This window comes from Bubalus kerabau, chromosome 3, assembly GCF_029407905.1.
Source record: "Bubalus kerabau isolate K-KA32 ecotype Philippines breed swamp buffalo chromosome 3, PCC_UOA_SB_1v2, whole genome shotgun sequence".
Lineage (NCBI taxonomy): Eukaryota > Metazoa > Chordata > Mammalia > Artiodactyla > Bovidae > Bubalus > Bubalus kerabau.
The window spans coordinates 7,230,397-7,251,879 of NC_073626.1; the positions used below are offsets into that span (position 1 = coordinate 7,230,397).

The following is a 21,483-nucleotide window of genomic DNA, read 5'->3' on the forward strand; positions in this document are numbered from 1 at the left end:
GGTAGACCACTGCACGGATTCCGAGAACCGCAGTCAGTAGGCAGAGGTTGGGCTTGAGGAAAAAAACCGTAGGCTGAGGGAGGGAGAAGGAAAGCAACTGCGTTGGCGGTGCATTCTGGGAGTTGTAGTCCCCGTGAGGGCGGCCTCCTCAAGGCTCCTGCGGGCTCTGCACTACATCTCCCAGCAGGTCCCGCGTCGCAGAGGCGGCGAGCGGTGGGGGCGCCGAGTGACGAGCTGCCGCAGGGGGAGGGGGCCTGGGGCGGAGAAGCGCTGCGGACGCCGCGGGGAGACGTTACCTGCCGCCCGCGAGGGGGGCCGAGGGACCCTCGGGCGGGCGACCGCGAGGGTCAGGCGGCCGCCGTACGCTCCTGTGCTCGCCCTCTGTCCGCCTCAGGGGCTCGCGGCGTCCGCCATGGAAGCACATCCGGCCGCCTCCGGGGTCTCCCGGAGCCGCGTCCCCGGGTCCCCGGAGCGATGAGCGAGTAGGGGCGCCCCCACGCTCCGCCTCCCGCCCGCCATCGGTCGCTCGCCCTGAGAGGGACCGCGCGGGCCGGCCGCCGGCCGCGGGGCAGCCCCCGCGCCGCCCCGCCCCGTCCCGCCTCCCGGGGGCGCTGCCGGCTGGTGGGGGCGGGGGGCGTCCGCCGCTCATGCCGCCCCGGCCGCTGAAGCCCCCGCCGCGCCGCCCTCCCGCCTGCCCGCCCGCGCCCGCCGCCGCCCCGCCGCCCCCAAGATGTGGCACAACGTGGGGCTGACCCTGTTGGTGTTTGTGGCCACGCTGCTGATCGTGCTGCTGCTGATGGTGTGCGGTGAGTGGGTAGTTAACACCCGCCGACTCGGCTCGTCCTGCCGACTGGCTGGTTCTGTCTCTCGTTTTTAAAAGAGAAAAAAAGAAAAAAGACGACCTGGGTAGGCAAGTGACGAAAACCCATCGGTTCTCCACTTGCCCCTCGGGAGTGAGCCCGGAGCTGGGTACCCCTGCCCACCGCGGGCCCGCTGGCGTCCCGCAGAGGAGGGAGTCGGGTCCAGCGTTGGGCGTGTGGACCCGGGATTAAGCCTGGCCGCCGCAGCGCCTCGATCGCCACCCTTGTCACAGAGCAGCCCAAATCCTCACCTTGGCCTGTTTGCGAAGGTGCAGTGATCGGTTCGTCCTCTTTCTGTCTTTTTACGTGTTCTGACTCCCGATGATAAAGCGAGGGAGTTTTCATTACCTTTCTTGAACCAGGGGCAGAAGCAGGAGCTGGCTTTGCAGCACGCGTGAGGTTGTTTGCTTGAAGTTTAGGCTTAAGCTGAATTCCAAACAGCAGTGTCGAGACGAGGCAGAAATTAAACAACGCCGGCTATATTAAACTTCCAGGGTCAGGTAACCCAACTTTTAGTTCTGTAGTAATGGTGCTATTTTGTTTGCTGTGATTTTTTTTTTCCCCCTTCTCCTCCATGGAATGAGACGACGTGAAACTTTTTTCCTCAAGGTAATTTTAGCGCAATTGTAGATCTTTTTTTTTCTTTATTTCTAATACACTGTAACTGGTAGCTACACCCTCTTCTCCTTCTGCCCTCAATCTTTCCCAGCATCAGGGACTTTTCCAATGAGTCCTCTGTCGCATCAGATGACCAAAATACTATTGGATGGCATCACCAATGCAATGAACGTGAACTTGGGCAAAATCTGGGAAATGGTGGGGGACAGGGAGGCCAGGCGTGCTGCAGACCATGCGGTTGCAAAGAGTGGGACAAGACTGGGCGACTGAACAACAACAAACAACAACAGCAGATAGCCACAGCTCTCTTAGCAAAGGGGCTGAGCAATTGTGAACATTTGGGAAAGTGTTTACAATCAGATGTCAGTGAGTTTGCTTTTTCATAATTATCATATTGAAGTATGGATTCAGGTTGATGCAATAATTGGTTAGTATTCAAAATATGGGGCTTATTCATTACCTGATTAATGCACCAAGTGCTCAGTGTCAGCTGTGTTTGGAGACACTTAGACATGTGCATATATGTATATTTGTATTTATATATTTGTATGTGTATTTTAAATTTTCTTTTACATGACCATATACATGTGTATAGATAAACTTGTGTGTATATACTTGTTTGTATATTTTTAGTTTTCTTGCTTTTACTAAGGCACTAGAGCTAAAGCTTCTAACTTACAGGCTTTTCTGATGATAAAGCAATTGGAAGGCCTTTCTCAACTTCCTGCCTGTGATGTCAGGATTTGGGGCTACTTGTAGATGTTTAGGATCCTTGAAATAAGGAAAACCAAATCTTTGTCGTTTGTGTGGTTATGAGGAAGGAGGTAAACATGCTCTCCTTTCTGATTTGAACATGCAAACTACCTGGAGATGGCAATGCACCGCGTGAACCATACACCACTTCCTTGTTCTTCTGTTGCGAAGTCGTGTCCGGCTCTTTGGGACCCAATGGACTGCAGCACATCTGTCTGTCCTTCACTGTCTCCCGGAGTCTGCTCAAACTCATGTCCACTGAGTCTGTGATGCCATCCAACCATCTCATCCTCTGCCGCTCCCTTCTCATCACTTTATAGAGTATTTGCCAAACTTGCCTTTGAGACCTCAAAATTCCTATTTGCTACATATTCAGACTTGCTCTCTCAGTCTCCAGTAGCTGTTTGACTTAAATTCTACTCATTTTTCTAAAAGTACCCTGCCCTTTGACTTCAAAAAACAATGTGGAATGAGAGGTGAGGTGTGCCAAGTAAAAGAATGCCGTATTTTGATTGGAGTGGTCGAGACTAAAAGCTGTAAGAAGTAATCTGAGCACTTTTTTGTTGGGAGAGTGAATTTTGGGGTAGCTTCATGTTTTGACTAGTGGGGGAACCTGGGGCTTAGGGAGGGGGAGGGATGGATCCCACCAGATTTGAGAGAGAAACTAAGTCTGCTGTAACAATATAGACATTAAACCACAGAAATTAATTTTCTTACAGTCTGGAGGCTAGAAGTTCAAGCAGGGTTAATTTCATGATGTCAGCAAGGTTAATTTCCTCTGGTCCTCTCTACTTGACTTACAGATGACCATCTTCTCCCTGTGTCTTAACCTTTCATCTGTCCTCAGTTCAGTTCAGTTCAGTCGCTCAGTCGTGTCCAACTCTTTGTGACCCGATGAATCGCAGCACGCCAGGCCTCCCTGTCCATCACCATCTCCCGGAGTTCACTCAAACTCATGTCCATCGAGTCGCTGATGCCATCCAGCCATCTCATCCTCTGTCATCCCCTTCTCCTCCTGCCTCCAATCCCTCCCAGCATCAGAGTCTTTTCCAATGAGTCAACTCTTCGCATGAGGTGGCCAAAGTACTGGAGTTTCAGCTTTAGCATCATTCCTTCCAAAGAACACCCAGGGCTGATCTCCTTTAGAATGGACTGGTTGGATCTCCTTGCAGTCCAAGGGACTCTCAAGAGTCTTCTCCAACACCACAGTTCAAAAGCATCAATTCTTCAGTGCTCAGCTTTCCTCACAGTCCAACTCTTGCATCCATACATGGCCACTGGAAAAACCATAGTCTTAACTAAACGGACCTTTGTTGACAAAGTAATGTCTCTGCTTTTGAATATGCTATCTAGGTTGGTCATAACTTTTCTTCCAAGGAGTAAGCGTCTTTTAAATTTCATGGCTGCAATCACCATCTGCAGTGATTTTGGAGCCCCCCAAAAATAAAGTCTGACACTGTTTCCACTGTTTCCCTGTCTATTTCCCATGACTATGTCCTAATCTTATGTAATAAGGGCACCAGTCATATTGGATTAGGGCCCCATCCTTATCAATTTATTTAACCTTTAAATAAACCTTTAAAAGCTTTGCCTCCAAATACAGTCACATTAGGGATTAAAAATCAATGACCTGGGTCTGCCCCAAGAAATGCATAGCCTGAAAGAACTCTGACCGGTTCTTTCACATAGTGAATTCTGATTTTCAAATTTCAGGTTCCTTATGGAGGTCTTCCTTCTCCTATCTGTTGGTTGTACTTTCTTGCCTCTCATTCTTTCTAAAAATATTTTCCACTCCTACTATTCACTGAAACTGCTGTTGTCAAGGTCAGTAACAAATGGCCTTTGTATCACCAAGTCCATGGTCACTTTTGAGTTCTAATTCTCTTTATCCTCACAGACTCATTCTGTACAGGTGAGCATTCTTCCCAAGAAGCATTTCTTGTGGCTTCTGTACACTCTACCTTCATGGTGTTCTTCCTACCATAGTGGTTAATTGTTTTATCTTTTCCTGTCTTCCCATCCTCTAGAATTTAACTCTTTTTGACTAAATCTATGATAGGAAATGTTTTACATTATTCCCAGTACATTCATAAGTATGTAAATTACATGTATCAATCAGTTTATATGTACATGTATCTATCTACCTACCATCGCTCTTATCTCTGAAATAAAAATTTTGCAGACTAGGACTTGGCCATTACTCTATGAGATGCATGCTATTTTCTACACTCCTATAATACATTGTGTTATAGTAAAAATAAATACATATTTCTGTTTTCACCTTCCTTCCATTCTGTCCCTTATCTTGTTCTAAAGATTTAAATAGTAACTGTAAGTAATGACTAGCATTGATATCTCCAGCTATCATGACTCTCCCACACTCTAGGTTCATGCCTCAGTACCCTGACTTGGAGATCTAATAACCATCTCAAACTAAACACATCTAAAACAGAACTTCATTTCTACAACCTGTTTGTTCCTCCCTGCTCACATGTTATCAGCAGCCAGGGACTTGGGTGTCATTCTTGGATTTTCCCGTTCCTTACAAATACTCCATCTGGAAGTCACTTCAGTTTTGTCTCTCTCTCTCTTTTTTTTTTTTTTTTGCCTTCCAGTGTTACTGAGCTATAATTGACATACAGCACTGTGTAAATTTGGAGCTTCCCAGGTGGCTCAGTGGTAAAGAATCTGCCTGCAATGTAGGAGATGAAGGTTTGAACCCTGGGTTGGGAAGATTCCCTGGAGAAGGGAATGGCAACCCACTCAGGTATTCTTGCCTGGAGAATCCCGTGGACAGAAGAGACTGGTGGGCTACAGACCATGGGGTCACAAAATAGTTGGACACGCCTGAGCAACTTAACAACAATTGTAGAGATCTAAGGAGTGCAACTTAATTGATTTACACATATCATGAAATGATTATCATAGTAAGTTTGGTGAATATCCATCATCTCGTAGATATGGAAGTAAACAAATAGAAGAAAATTTTTTCTAGTGATGAGAACGCTCAGATTTACTCACTTAGCTTTCATATAGAACATACATCAGCGTTAATTATATTTATCTTGTTGTACATTATGTCCCTAGTACTCTTCTTATAACTAGAAATTTATCCCTATATTCAATCCCATCCCTCTCCTCCCCATCAGCCACAGATCTGACCTCTTTTTCTATGAATTTGTTTGTTTTTAAGGACTAATTGACCTACCACACTGTTAATTCCTGTTACAGGATATCGGGATTTGATATTGATACACATTTCAAAGTGATAGCCATAAAGTCTAGTTATATCTGTCACTGTACAAAGATACTACATAGTTATTGACTTTATTCCCCATGCCGTACAGTTCATACCCATGACTCGTTTACTTTGCAACTATAAATTTGTACTTCTTAATCTCTCTCACCTATTTCTCCCTGCCCCACCCCTCCTCCTTTGGCAACCATGTTTGTTCTCTGTATCTATGACTCTGTTTATGTTTATTTATGGTTGTTCATTTGTTTTGTTTTTTAGATTCCACCTGTAAGTGAAATCATAGAGTGTTTTTCTTTCTCTGACTTATGACACTAACATAATACCTTTTAGATCTATACAGGTTGTTACCAATGGCAAGATTTCATTTTTTAACCCCTATGGCTGAGTGATACTCCACTGTATACATATACTTACTCTTTGTTATCTGTCCATTTCCCTTTGCACCAACCATCTCAGTTTCAGTCTGGTTGTTAGTTTTGCCTGTGGTGGTTTGACTCTTTGGCCATGGCACTCAGTGGTACAGAGGCTGGCTATATTTTCTGTGTTTGTTTCCTCCAATGAGAGTGTAAGCTCAGTGGGGACAGGGGCCTTCTTTGGCTTGCTCATTGCTCTGTTCCTGGATCTTGGAGAGTAATGCCTGACATGTAGAGGGCCCTTGTATACTTGAAGTAGGAGTGAAGAAAGATTGCTCTGTATAAATTATTAAATTCCTGTTAGAAACACACTCTTAAGTGTAGTACAAACCAAGGTTGTCTCAAACTGGATAACCCTTGTATTACTCAGAAACATACACTTAGTGAACTCTTATGTTCAGGTGCTGTGGTGGAAGTCATGAGTATTCAAAAATTAATAAAGCACAATCCCCAGTATACTTTCTTAAATGTCTGGTAGAATTAATTTAGGCCAGGACTTTTCTTTGGGGGAAGTTTTTAATTACAAACTCAGTATCTTTCATTTGGGCTAATGTTGGGCTATTCCAGTTAACCTGTTTTTTCTTGACTGAGCTTTTGAGTTTGTGTTTTTCAAGCACTGTGTCTGTTTAATCTGAATTAATCTCTCATCATTTAATATCTGTAGGATCCGTGATGATGTCCTCTCTTTCATTCGTGGTATTGTGCTCTTTCTTTTGCTTATCGTCAGTCTGGCTAGAGGTTTATGAATTTTATTGATCTTTGAAAGAATCAGGATCTTTTTGTTTTAGTGATTTTTTATTTCTTTTTTGGGTGGGATCAAACCATTTTACTGAGGGGCTTCAGGGGAAGATTGAAAAGCTGGGAGGACAATGACATCCAACATCCTTCTCTGAGTCATCTGCCCAGCTCCTCAGCTGCTGAAAGGCTAATTTTTTATTTCTTGTCCAAATTTTATTTCATTGGCTTATGTTTATTTTCTTCTATTTATTTTGATTTTAATTTGTACTTCTAGTTTCTTATGGTAGAAACTTAGATTATTGATTTTAAACTATTCTTATTTAAAAAGATAAAAATAGATATTTAATGATGTAAATTTCTTTTTAAGTATTAGTTTTGATTTTTTTTTTAGAAAAAGCTTTATTTGGTTCAAAATATTTTTTAGTTTCATTTGTGATTTCTCCTTTGAATTGTGAGTTATTTAGCACATGTCTTTTTTTTCCCCCTATATATCATTTTATCATTTTCTAGTTAAATTTTATTATAGTGAGAAAATGTATCTTGTATCATAGAATTTAAGAAGGTTTACACTTAATGGGCTTCCCTGGTGGCTCAGATGGTAAAGAATCTGCCAGCAATTTGGGAGACCTGGGTTTGATCCCTGGGTTGGAAGATCCCCTGGAGAAGGGAACGGCAACCCACTCCAGTATTCTGGCCTGGAGAATCCTGTGGACATGTATATATGTCCATGGGGTCACAAAGAGTCAGACACAACTGAGCAACTTTTACTTTCACTCTTAATGAGACTAATTCATGGTCTCTTTTGATGAATGTTCCACATATGCCTGAAAAGAATGTTTGTTCTGCTGTTATTGAGTGGAATGTTCTGTACCTGTCAGAACTTGGTTGATAACATTGTTTGATATTCAGTGTTATCACTGTGGTTGATAGCATTGTTCAGCAGTTCTGTTTATCAGCTATTCTGTAGGAATCTTAGGAGCTCTGAGATGGGTCAATTGGTGAAAGTCATTAAATCCTTAAGTTTATGGTACTTTTGGTGTGTATTGAGGGTGGGGGTTGGAGGATGGAAGTTGAATAGTTTGTGTGGGGTTTCTACTCTGTATTCTAAAACATAGAAGAAACAGATGAAAAAGTAGATAAGCCATACATTTTCCTTCCTTAAGGAACTTGTGTCGTGGGAGGAGGACTGTTATTAATACAGTGACAGATGGAAGTGAATGTGAAATCCTAAAGCAATCACCCAAGAGAGGGCAATACTGAAGAGATAGTATAGTAGAAAGATGTAAAAATTATGTGTTCACGTTGCTTAAAAGGGCTTCCCTGGTGGCTTAGATAGTAAAGAATCTGCCTGTAGTGCAGAAGACCCAGGTTTGATCCCCGGGTCAGGGTTGCTTAAAAATGTCAGTGACAGTGGTAATGACCCCTTGTCTGTAGAGTTTGCCCTAGGTGGGGAAGAGACTACAGCCTAAGAGATGGTGACGATGGCTAACCTTTGATGAGTAATTTATAATATACAGGCATTCTCCTTGGCATGTGACACATATTCATTCTCTTTATTACTGTATTGTCTCTTTGAAAGTGTGTGGTGTTGTCTGCATTTTATAGACGAAACTGAGACACATAGAGGTTAACTTGCTCACATTTCAAGTGAGTTGTTGAATTAGGATTCATAGCCAAGCAGTATGGGTGCAGCATGCCTTTGAGTTAAGAAATTGAAGTGGTAATCCAGTTAACAGTAAGGATGGAAGATGGTGCTGGGAATGTAACAAAGGAAGTAGACTGGAGAGGGTTTATTAGTGTAGAAGCCACAGTAGGGGAGGGCCATCATGCTGCAATACCCTGTTTTCCACCTGAGGGGTGGGGAGGGGATACAGTACCCCTTATGGAAATATGAGCATCAGAAAAAGGAAATGTCAGACGGACATACTTTTTAAAGGTGTCTTCCAGCCAACGAGGTAGAGATTCCTTCCTGAGGTTTAAGAAAGGGATAAAGTATGGATGAAAAATTTAGTCATATGTAAGAGAGCTCATATTTGGATCTATGGGAGTGTTGTGATAACTGAAAGGAGAGGAAAATTAAAAAAAAAAAGAGGTTTTAAAGGGAATTTTAAAACTGCCCTTCATTTTCTGGATGACAGGGATTGAGGTGTGGAGGTGTTTCGGTTTGACGCTGTGTTGGATCAGTGATGGTCCCCCATGTGTCTCTACAAAAGAGACATGCAGTAGAGGCAGCTTTGTGGGAAGAGTTGAAAGAGCAAGGTTCTGTTTTCACTTTGCCTGTGTCTTGGCCTTGGACATACTACCTTAGAAGTGAGCCTTAGCTGCCTTCTGTGTAAAAGGGAAAAAAGGTTACAGGATGGAATGTGGAAAAGAGCTTTATACCAATTGAGATTGGTATTGAGCCAGTCAGCTAACCATTTAGATACCATCATGATGGTGGGATTAAGTTAAGACTGTGGAGAAATGAATCCACAAAGATAGGAAATTTTTTCTACTGCACTCAGGCTTTTTGAACTAGAAAGATCTTGGGTAGGAAGTCATGTTCTCATTTCCTAATTAGTGTTTTGTGTTTTAGCCATACTTTCACTATGAAAATATGAGAAATTTGATGCACTTAAGGAAGAAGGGAACTGGAGAAGGAATGGCAAACCCCTTCAGTATTTTTGCCTTGAGAACCCCATGAACAGTATGAAAAGGCAAAAAGTTAGTACACTGAAAGATGAACTTCCCAGATTGGTAGGTGCCCAGCATGCTACTGGAGATCAGTGGAGAAATAACTCCAGAAAGAATGACGAGTCAGAACCAAAGCAAAAACAACACCCAGTTGTGGATGTGACTGGTGATGGAAACAAAGTCTGATGCTGTAAAGAGCAATTTTGCATAGGAATCTGGAATGTTAGGTCCATGAATCAAGGCAAATTGGAAGTGGTCAAACAGCAGATGGCAAGAGTGAACGTCGACGTTTTAGGAATCAGCGAACGAAAATGGACTGGAATGGGTGAATTTAACTCAGATAACCATTATATCCACTACTGTGGGCAAGAATCCCTTAGAAGAAATGGAGTAGCCATCATGGTCAACAAGAGAGTCCAAAATGCAGAACTTGGATGCAATCTCAAAAACGACAGAATGATCTCTGCTCATTTCCAAGGCAAACCATTCAATATGATGGTAATCCAAGTCTATGCCCTGACCAGTAATGCTGAAGAAGCTGAAGTTGAACGGTTCTATGAAGGACTACAAGACCTTCTAGAACTAACACCCCAAAAGATGTCCTTTTCATTATAGGGGACTGGAATGCAAAAGTAGGAAGTCAAGAAACACCTGGAGTAACAGGCAAATTTGGCCTTGGAATACAAAATGAAGCAGGGCAAAAGCTAATAGAGTTTTGCCAAGAGAATGCACTGGTCATAGCAAATACCTTCTTCCAACAACAAGAGAAGATTCTACACACATGGACATCACCAGATGGTCAACACTGAAATCAGATTGATTATATTCTTTGCAGCCAAAGATGGAGAAGCTCTGTACAGTCAGCAAAAACAAGGCGGAGCTGACTGTGGCTCAGATCATGAACTCCTTATTGCCAAATTCAGACTTAAAGAAAGTAAGGAAAACCATTAGACCATTCAGGTATGACCTAAATCAAATCCCTTCCGATTATACAGTGGAAGTGAGAAATAGTTTCAAGGGATTAGATCTGATAGAATGCCTGAAGAACTATGGACGGAGGTTCGTGACATTGTACAGGAGACAGGGATCAAGACCATCCCTAAGAAGAAGAAATGCAAAAAAGCAAAATGGCTGTCTGAGGAGGCCTTACAAATAGTTGAGAAAAGAAGAGAAGCGAAAGCAAAGGAGAGAAGGAAAGATACACCCATTTGAATGCGGAGTTCCAAAGAATAGCAAGGAGAAATAAGAAAGTCTTTCTCAGTGATCAGCGCAAAGAAATAGAGGAAAACAATAGAATAGGAAAGACTAGAGATCTCTTCAAGAAAATTAGAGCTACCAAGGGAACATTTCATGCAAAGATGGGCACTTAAATAAAGGACAGAAATGGTATAGAAACTAATAGAAGGAAAAGAGAATAAGAAGAGGTGGCAAGAATACACAGAAGAACTATACAGAAAAGATCTTCAGGACCCAGATAATCACGATGGTATGATCACTCACCTAGAGCCAGACATCCTGGAATGTGAAGTTAAGTGGGCCTTAAGAAGCATCACTAAGAACAAAGCTAATGGAGGTGATGGAATTCCAGTTGAGCTATTTCAGATCCTAAAAGATGATGCTGTGAAAGTGTTACACTCAATATGCCAGCAAATTTGGAAAACTCAGCAGTGGCCACAGGACTGGAAAAGGTCAGTTTTCATTCCAATCCCAAGAAAGGCAATGCCAAAGAATGCTCAAACTACCACACAATTGCGCTTATCTCACATGCTAGTAAAATAATGCTCAAAATTCTCCAAGCGAGGCTTCAATAGTATGTGAACCGTGAACTTCCAGATGTTCAAGCTGGATTTAGAAAAGGCAGAGGAACCAGAGATGAAATTGCCAACATCTGTTGGATCATCAAAAAAGCAAAAGAATTCCAGAAAAACATCTACTTCTGCTTTAAATCTTTGACTGTGTGAACCACAATAAACTGGACCAGACTACCTGACCTACCTCTTGAGAAATCTGTATGCAGGTCAGGAAGCAATAGTGAGAACTGGACATGGAACAACAGACTGGTTCCAAATAGGAAAAGGAGTACGTCAAGGCTGTATATTGTCACCCTGCTTATTTAACTTATATGCAGAGTACATCATGGGAAATAGCGGGCTGGATGAAGCACAAGCTGGAATCAAGATTGGAGAAATATCAATAACCTCACATATGCAGATGACACCAACCTTATGGCAGAAAGTGGAGAACTAAAAAGCCTCTTGATGAAAGTGAAAGAGGAGAGTGAAAAAGTAGGGTTAAAACTCACATTCAGAAAACTAAGATCATGGCATCCAGTCCCATCGCTTCATGGCAAATAGATGGGGAAACAGTGACAGACTTTATTTTTTGGGGCTCCAGAATCACTCAGATGGTGATTGAAGCCATGAAATTAAAAGATGCTTACTCCTTGGGACCAACTTAGATAGCATATTAAAAAGCAGAGACATTACTTTGCCAACAAAGGTCCATCTACTCAAGACTATGGTTTTTCTAGTAGTCATGTATGGATGTGAGAGTTGGACTATAAAGAAAGTTGAATGCCAAAAAATCGATGCTTTTGAACTGTGGTGTTGGAGAAGACTCTTGAGAGTCCCTTGGACTGCAAGGAGATCCAACCAGTCCATCCTAAAGGAAATCAGTCCTGAATATTCATTGGAAGGACTGATGCTGAAGCTCCAATACTTTGGCCACCTGATGTGAAGAACTGACTCATTTGAAAAGACCCTGCTGCTGGGAAAGATTGGGTGGGAGGAGAAGGGGACGACAGAGGATGAGATGGTTGGATGGCATCACCGACTCAATGGACATGGGTTTGGGTGGACTCCAGGAGGTGGTGATGAACAGGGAGGCCTAGCGCATGGGGTCGCAAAAAGTCGGACATGACTGAGCCACTGAACTGAACTGGTGAGCTCATTCCTCTGATTTGCTGATCCTGCCCTCTTCCATGATGATGAGTTACTTTGAGCCTTTGTTTTCTTATCTAGAAAATGGGGGTAATGATTCCTAGTCTCACTAGTTCAGAGGGCTAATGAGAGTATTAAATGAAATGTTGAATGTAAAAGCACTTGGTGAACTGAGAACTCTGTGATTACAACTGTCCTCTGGGTTTGTGGCGTGTTGATGGTGATGGTTCATTATTCGGGTTCATCTGCCGTTGCTACCCTTCTGCTGCCAGCACATGTATCTTGCATTGTTGTTGTGTTAATTGCTCAGTTGTGTCCAACTCTTTTCGACTCCATGGATGTAGCCTGCCAGGCTCCTCTGTCCAGAAATTCTCCAGGCAAGAATACTGGAGTGGGTAGCCATTCCCTTCTCCAGGGGATCTTCCCAACCCAGGGATTGAACCTGGGTCACCTGCATTGGCAGGTGGGTTCTCTACTATTTGAGCCACCAGGGAAGCCCTTTATCTTGCATAGAAAGGCAATATACAGTGCGTTTTCATGGAATGCATCCTCTGAACTAATGCTTGGGTACTGGCACACACAAGTTGAGTACTTCTGTGCTTATCCCAGGATACATAACCTCTGTTGCCTAAGCACCAGCTCTTCCCGGCTCTAAGTGGCGGGAGATAGAACCCCCCTCCCCTGCCGTCTCCCCAGAATTACAGCTGTGTGAGAACTTAGTCTTTACTTGGAGAATAACCTGTGGACTTCCCCGAATCTAGCGAATGTCCCTGCAGTTCTTGGTTGTTTGGGTTCACCGCTACAATTCCCTTTTTAACTTTGCTTTCTCACCCTGTCATTACAGTAGCCATTGAGAAAGGCAGCACAGTGGATGTTTCTTTGGCTGCCCAGCGGATGAGCTCCACATCTGTATTAGGGAGAATCCTCTGCCTCACGATTTTTCGTGGGAAGCAGTATCCCTACCTACATGCTCTTCCATGTGCAACCCTCACTCCACCCAGGCAGAATAGGGAAAAATGAGCTGCTTTTCAGGTTTGCTTAACTGCGGGTGAAGGTAATAATTAAAGAGGTGTGATGTGCTTTAGCTGGTGTGGTGGGGAGGGGAGTGTCATGTGTGGAGGCTGTAACTTGCTACCCCAGCCCCTGGAGTCTCTCTGATTGGCTACCGCATTCTGAATTTTGACTTGAGATTGAATCCTTTACATTGTTTGGTTGCTGGCAGTGATTTTTTTTTTAAGTCTTTTGTTTTGGATGTGTTTTATTAAAATTGAGAAAGAGTTTGTAATCTCACTGAATGGTCTTTTACTTCTATCTCCCGAGACTGACTGCTGAAGCGGTCTTCAGTTCCTTTCTTGCAGACTCCTATGCTGGGGGACTTGACTTTCTCTGAACCATCCCAAGGGCAAGAGTATTTTATGGTGGGAGCCCCACTGATGACAGCCCTTCCCTCTTCGGTCAGAAGAGTTCCAGTTACTTCCCTTTACATTCTAAATTTCTGCTCATTTTATACCTAATAGCCACTGTTAGAATCTTTGATCTTTATGAGGTCAAGACTATCATCATCATTGATTGAGCTTGCTTATAATTTTCCTGATGGTAAATTCACCTCCATAACGTCTATTTAGCACTTAACTTTTAGGTTGAGTTCTCAGAATTAACCTAAGAGAGGTTTTCCTTAGTACCTTGAAATCACCTGGGCTTATTTAGGCCAATTAATGGTATTTGGGTATTTAAAACAAGAAGTCTACAGGGTTCAGTTCAGTTCAGTCACTCAGTCGTGTCCGACTTTGCGACCTTGTGGACTGCAGCGTGCCAGGCCTCCCTATCCATCACCAACTGCCGGAGTCTACCCAAACCCATGTCCATTGAGTCGGTGATGCCATCCAACCATCTCATCTTCTGTTGTCCCCTTCTCCTCCTGCCCTCAATTTTTCCCAGCATCAGGGTCTTCTTAAATGAGTCAGCTCTTCGCATCAGGTGGCCAAAGTATTGGAGTTTCAGCTTCAACATCAGTCCTTCCAATGAACACCCAGGACTGATCTCCTTTAGGATGGACTGGTTGGATCTCCTTGCAGTCTACAGAGTATTCATGATTTACTTGTTGGTTTCTGATATTTTTCTCCTGATTTTTCCGATTGTCAAAACATTTTTCTATGTCCACTGTGGAAAATTTTTGATATGGACAGAAAAGTATCATAAAAAAGTATAGGTTCCCCCGATTGACCTATAGATTCAGTACAATCCCTGTCAAAATTCTTGGAATTTTTTCCCCCAAAATTGACAAGATAATTCTAAAATGGCACATGGAAATGCAAAAGACTCAAAATAGTCTTGAACAAAGTTCGTGAACTTATACTTTTGATTTTAAAACTAAACACAAAGCTACTATAATCAACATGATGTATGTATGGCATAAGGATAGGCAGACCAATGGAACAGATCTTTGTGACTCCATGAACTATACAGTCCATGGAATTCTCTAAGCTAGAATACTGGAGTGGGTAGCCGTTCCCTTCTCCAGGGGATCTTCCCAACTCAGGAATTGAACCCAGGTCTCCTGCATTGCAGGTGGATTCTTTTACCAGCTGAGCTACAAGGCAAGCCCAGAAATAAACTATAACATTTATGATCATTGGAATTTTGACAACATTGCCAAGACAGTTTAATAGAGGGATGAATAGTCTTTTCAACAAATAGTTCTGCAACAATTTAATATTCACATGCAAAAGGATTAATTTGGATCTTTTACACCAAAGTTAAATAAAATCAAAGACCTATGTGTAAGAGCTAAAACTAAAAACTCTTAGAAGAATGCATAGGCATAAATCTTCATGACCTTGAGTTAGTGGTTCCCTAGATATGGTACCCAGAAGCATAAGCAACCAAAGAAAAACAAAACAAATGGATTTCATCAAATAAAAACTAACTTAGGCTCCATCATAATTAAAAAACTGTCATACTTCAAAGAACATGATCAAGACAATGAAAAGACCAGCCCATAGAATGGGGAAAAAATGTTTGCAGATCCTATTTCTGATAAACAACTGGTATCAAGAATATATTTAGAATTCCTACAACTCAATAAAAAGACAAGCTGATTATAAAGTGGGCAGAGAGGTTTAATAGACATTCCTCCAAAGAAGATTTACGAATGGCCAGTAAACACAAGAAAAATATGTTCAGCAAGTTGAGTCATTAGTGAAATATGATCATAAAAGCCACTATGATATACCATTTCATACCTGCTAGGATGACCATAATAAAAAAGGTGGAAAATTGAAAGTCTTGGTGAGGATGTGGAGAAACTGAGAGCCTCTTACATTTCTGATGGGAATGTAAAATGGCACAGCTGCTTTGGACAGGACTTTAGCAATTTCACAGATAGTTACGTGAAAGTTACCATATGACCCAGCAGCTCTACCCCTTGGTGTACAGTGAACCCTTGAACAACACGGGTGTGAACTGTGTAGGTCCGCTTATGTGTGAATTTCTTGCCTTGAATACATACTGCAGTTAAGTGCATGATCTGAGGTTGAATCCTTGGGTGTGGAACCATGGGTATGGTGGGCCTACTGTAAAGTTGCAGGTGGATTTTCAAAGGTGAGGGTCTAAAACCATGGCCTTGTTCGGGGGTCAGTTGTTATATCCAGGAGAAGTGAAAATATGTTAGTGCAGAAGTTTGTGTACTTGGTCATGGACATCCTGTGTAATCCCAGAGTTTGTCTTTATGCCTTGTCCATAGTAAATGCTTGATAACTGTTTGTTACATAAATTGCAGTCGCTTACACGTGTAGATTATGCCTCCTATTTTGTAGTGTACCCCTGACACAGAGTTAACTGAAATGCTCTCAGTTGATAATGCTGGGCGTAATAATTTTTCTGAATGTTTTTTATCTCTCTTTAGGTTGGTATTTTGTTTGGCATCTTTTTTTGTCAAAATTCAAGTTTCTTCGGGAACTGGTGGGAGACACCGGATCCCAGGAGGGAGACCGTGAGCCTTCAGGATCTGAGACCGAAGAAGATGCTTCACCGTCTCCGCACAGGATCAGGTCCGCTCGCCAGAGGAGGGCCCCTGCCGATGAAGGCCACTGAGCCAGCCGGTCCTGTGATAGCAAATGACCAAGGGTTCTGGGAGTCTCTCTCTGTAATGATGGGGCTTTGCAGTTTGCTAAAGGAGTGAAGAACATTCATTCTTGGATTCTAAGTCCAGTTCAAAAAAAGATTTACATGTAAGCCATATGCAAATAAAGGGAATTTCAACCAAATCGGACCGTTGCGGATTTCATCGTTAAGATAATTTTTGCTTATATGCTTAAACATATATACTTTTTATTTGACCCTTGGGCTTCTTTTCTTGCATTGCACTGGTGTTAATCTGATAAATATTACAGGCTTGAAAAACCATATTTTATTAATGTTAGTTCTGTGCCATGTTTCCCCTCCCCCCTCCCCGCCCCCACATCATGCCTTGTCTGAAATTGGGATGTATCTCGTGGTTACAGTCAACCAGGCAACAGTCATGATGTAATTACCCTCGCCTGGGCACGTGTGGACCTCAGGCTTGTCATAGCATCATTACTGATTGTTGGTATCAAATGTGTCAGGTTTAACTGGCTTTTAAAAATGTCTTCAAAAAGATTACACTATGATTCAGCCTTGAAACGAAAAGTCATCGTGTATGCAGAAAAGCATGGGAACAGAGCAGCCGGGCGTGCGTTCCATATCAGCGAAGCAAATATCCGTCGCTGGAGGAGCGACCGAAATTCCATATTTTCCTGTAAAGCCACCACAAAGTGCTTTACGGGACCTAAGAAAGGAAGATACCCGCAGGTAGACGAGGGTGTGCTACATTTTGTCAGTGAGACGCGTGCAAAAGGATTGCCCGTCACACGCCAAGCAATGCAGCTGAAGGCCGGAGAAATTGCCAAAGCCCTCGGAATAGACGAAGCGAAGTTCAAAGCCACTAGAGGCTGGTGTGATCGATTCATGCGTCGAGCAGGACTGTCCTTGAGGCGTCAAACCTCATTGCGTCCAACGCTCTCCGCTGACGTTAACCAGCGGGCGGTGCCCGAGCGCCGTTTAAAGCGGTGTTCTATTACCAGCGCTCTTGACGATGCCCAGAGGGGTGTGGTCTGGAGGAACGCAGACGCCCATCTGAATGATTCCGAAGAGTTAGACTCAGACTACGACGTTATAGTCATCACTTAACCAGCTTATTTCATCATGCACTTCCTGGATGTGTGCACAAGGTTGATGCGATAAATGCCTGTTTAAAAGCTCTGTTTGACTAAATCAGAAAACCAGACATTCTGCAGAATACAAAAGCATCGTGTCATAGTTGAATCGGCTGTGTCTTTTCTTAGTGATATTTATGGTGCATCTTACCGTCGATGGTATCTTAGGTTAGGGAAAAAGAAATAGTCTGTAAATTTATTTTTATTCCTAGGATAGCAACTATTTATTGGGGAACTTAATTCTGACTCTTACCATATGGTTAAAATAGTTATCCTTTGAGACATATTTTGGAGCACCCTGTTCATGATTCTAGAGTAGAAATGTGGGAATCTGGGCTCTGTCCTCTTCCTTCAGGAAGGGTAGGCTTCATTACTCCTTGCGCATGGGAGGACTTCATGCTCAAGGCATGTGCTGAGGAGAAAATACTTCTTCACAGACAGCAACTCAGTGACAAGGCCTCCGAGGTGCTGGGTATTGAGAGAGCGGGTGAACATGCCTGCTTTACTGTAAAATGATTCTTGCCATGTTCCCTTGTTTGTCTTCACTGAACTTTGGACTGAGTGTTTCCTGGGGAAGAGAGCTATGCATTAAAGAACTTTCCCATTTAGTGTTGCCTGCTTTATATGAGAGTGAATTGCAAAGCCAACTTATTAATCTTAAGTTCTTTCTATTTTAAATGTTTGTTTCTCAAGAACTAGTCATTACAGAATATCACCTCTATTTTATGACTGTAATTTTGTTTGATACCTCATACTCCATGCTGATAGTTTTATTAACAGTTCATCTGCTCTGCCCCGAATTGATGAACACCTGTGCTGTCATTGTGGCCCTTTGCATGTACTAAAAGGGAATTTACAGAGTTTAGCTTTACTTTTCAATATTTGCTAAGGGGAGCGGTCCCCGGCAGCTGAGAGCGGGGCACCATCTTTATTTCCTTACTGGATACAGTTTTCTGTCTGTGTGAGTATATCCATCAGGCATTCATTTTAATGCTTTCGTACTAGCTAAACATCACATTAAAGTGCTCATCAGGCAGGGGAAAACCTCATGCTTCTTGGTGCTGGGAGGATATTTGAATTGAATTTTTTGCAGGCTGATACTTAGAGCTAAGGATTCTGCTTTGTAGTGAATGTCTTAGGTAGATAATAGTTGCTGACCAACTTTTTTAGTAGCTGGAAAGCTTCCTCTTGTGTCAGTATTAAGACTGGTGGCCAACATAGCCCCTAAAATATGCAAGCTGCTAAGCTGCTAAGTCACTTCAGTTGTGTCCGACTCTGCGACCCCATAGACGGCAGCCCACCAGGCTCTGCCGTCCCTGGGATTCTCCAGGCAAGAACACTGGAGTGGTTGCCATTTCCTTCTCCAGTGCATGGAAGTGAAAAGTGAAAGTGAAGTCGCTCAGTCGTGTCCGACTCTTCGCTACCTCATGGACTGAAGCCTACCAGGCTCCTCTGTCCATGGGATTTTCCAGGCAAGAGTACTGGAGTGGGTTGCCATTGCCTTCTCCAAAATATGCAAGGGTCATCCACAAATTAATCCATGAAAAGATATACATGTTGATATTATTTATTAATATTTATGCTTTTATGGATGTCTTTAAAAATAGAATTTTAAGAAATATTCTGCTTAGCTTGCTTGGGAAGTATGCCCAAAGCATATTAATAGCTCACACTCTGCCATGTTTTAACTCTTAGGAAAGTAAAAAGAAGTTGCTGCTGCCAATATGAAAATTCTACAAACTAATTTCTTTGTTTGAAACATTTTTCCCCCCTGTGCACCTCTTTTCCTAATAGACTCACCATAGTACATATTTCTAAGGCCACTGAGAGAGGCAAAAGAAATCATTACCACAGAGTTACCTGTGTGATACAGCGTTTTTGCTTTTCCTGTTTTAGTGTTTTTGTAGCTGAACTTACAGAGCTCATCATAAGTGCATTTTCAGTTTCTTAGTAGCCTGTGGTTGATTTTGAAGCTTGGAGGGTTCAGAGCATGGGAAAAAAAAAAAAAAAAAAAGTATTAGTCTTGTCTGAATTCTAAAACGAGGGGACTCTGGTGGGTGCTTTCATTTCTGTCCAGCCAACCACTTACAAATCGTTTTTCTTCTTTTGCTTCTGAAACTTCTGTGAAAATTGCGTTATCAGATTTATTGGTAGCATTGCTCTGATTTCAAGGCCAAAAGACACTAAATATTTGTGTGATGCTGTTAAATAAAGTTTTTAAGATTTACGTTCATCCAGTGGGACTCTGTAGTGCTGTTCTCGTGGTGGGAGCGTCGTTTTGTGGTGGATAGCCAGTTTACATGCTGACCCGTTTCTTTAATGTTATCAGATTTAAAACAACTGCAACCTGTCATTTTACCTGAAAGTTGGGAATATAGTGAGTAATGGTTTCACCAAATAGGGCATTTTAAACCCAAATGTGTTGAAAGATTTGAAAGTAGTGCATTTTTACTTTTTAGAGTTCCATGCTGCAGTATTTTTAAATTCAGTTTTTCTTAAAAGCTGTGTTTTAATGTAACATGTAACCAGTGTAACGTTAGCTTCTGACTGGTAAACTTGAAGTGCATTTCTATTTCAGGTTGACTTTAAAAAGCCAATGAGCAGTACTCAAAGGTTATGGGTTCTTAAGCAATTAATGGAGTAGTATTTTGATATGGAGTCTAAAATGAAAGCACCTTGTATTGTCTGCTTTTAAAGTATTCTATAGTTTTTAACCTAAAGCATAAAGAGTAACATTTTATCTTATATTAATAAAAATTAACATTTTTCACTTATTAATGTACATGTGTCACTTGCTTCATGACCAGCATTTATTACCCTTTAAGTTCTATGCATAACCATTCACCAAATGCTGCTGCTCTGGTTTCTTGAAGGAAACGTCCTGTGCTATGCTATGGTATATTGACGTCTTGCTGCTTGACAAATAGGTTTATAAGGAATTAGAACTGTGTGTTCATAATGCCTTTGTATAACGAGATGAGGAGTCCGTGTAAATGTTATTCGCTGTAAAACAGTTACTCGCTGTTAAAACTGGTCAACACTATGTCTAAAGCTTCTGTGGTTTGTCTGTATGATGTCACTTTGCAAAGAATAAATTAAAGTGAAAACAAAAGTTGTGTTTGTTTCACTGATGAAGTATAAGAAGTATGAAGCGTCACTTGGACGTGAGGGATTGGAAACCAGCCATTTTTACCGGTGGGCTCACCCTTCACCTCATTTGTCAAACTAAACGTCTACAAGAATTAGGGCAAGTTAGCAGTAACATTCCTAGTGGATGAAAAGAATGGACTTGGAACCTAAGGACATACAGTGTTAGAACTAGTTTACATTTAACGTTTAGCCCTTTTTTTCTTCTCAGGCTTCATCCCATATCCTCAAGATTGTTTGGAAGATCTGTTCACCGTAGGTCATGTCTCCCGTTTTGTTGGGGTTAACCACCAGGAAGGCTGGCTGAGGGGAGTGATGAAAGCCAAGTAAGAACATGGAGGGATGCCTTTGAAACCCATTTGAGATGGGAAACCGTGAATTGCTATGGCTGGGTGCCAGGTTTTGATTTTTCCTCCACGGTGCTCAACTGCCAAGAATGTAGAATGGAAAAAGTGGCCTGTGCCAGGGTCAGGCTTTGTAAGGTAGAGGTGTCTCAAGGGCACGGTTGCTCGCGATTGCTGGAGGCTGGGCATGGGGTCTTGGCCTGATCATAAGGGAAGCCAGATCAGTAAAGCACCAAAAGTGGGGCCAGTGGGAAGGCACAGAGGTGGGAGGTTGTAAGATGCGTGTGTATAATCGAACAGAAAATTGGGTTGGAAGCTAGGATTTTGGAGGGGAAGCAACCACAGAAAAGGGGAATGTGAGAACTGTGATGCATCCTAGGGTGTTGTGAGGGCCATCAGCCCGGCCACGAATAGTTCTGCCTGATGGCTGGAGTCAGGATGGAGAAGGGGACCGGGTCAGGGATGTGGAAGACTGATCATCAGGTCTGGGAGGTCAGGCGGCCCTTAA

The 21,483-nt window shown here is 42.5% G+C and overlaps 1 protein-coding gene across 1 annotated transcript; it reads left to right on the forward strand.

The window, feature by feature from the left end:
* The first annotated feature begins 629 nt into the window (after positions 1-629).
* SMIM13 (small integral membrane protein 13) lies at positions 630-20,596 on the forward strand. The gene is made up of 2 exons (XM_055570584.1): positions 630-806; positions 16,155-20,596. Exons 1-2 carry the CDS (start codon positions 731-733, stop codon positions 16,340-16,342), a joined length of 264 nt encoding a protein of 87 aa, XP_055426559.1. The 5' UTR covers positions 630-730; the 3' UTR covers positions 16,343-20,596.
* The last annotated feature ends 887 nt before the right edge of the window (positions 20,597-21,483 follow it).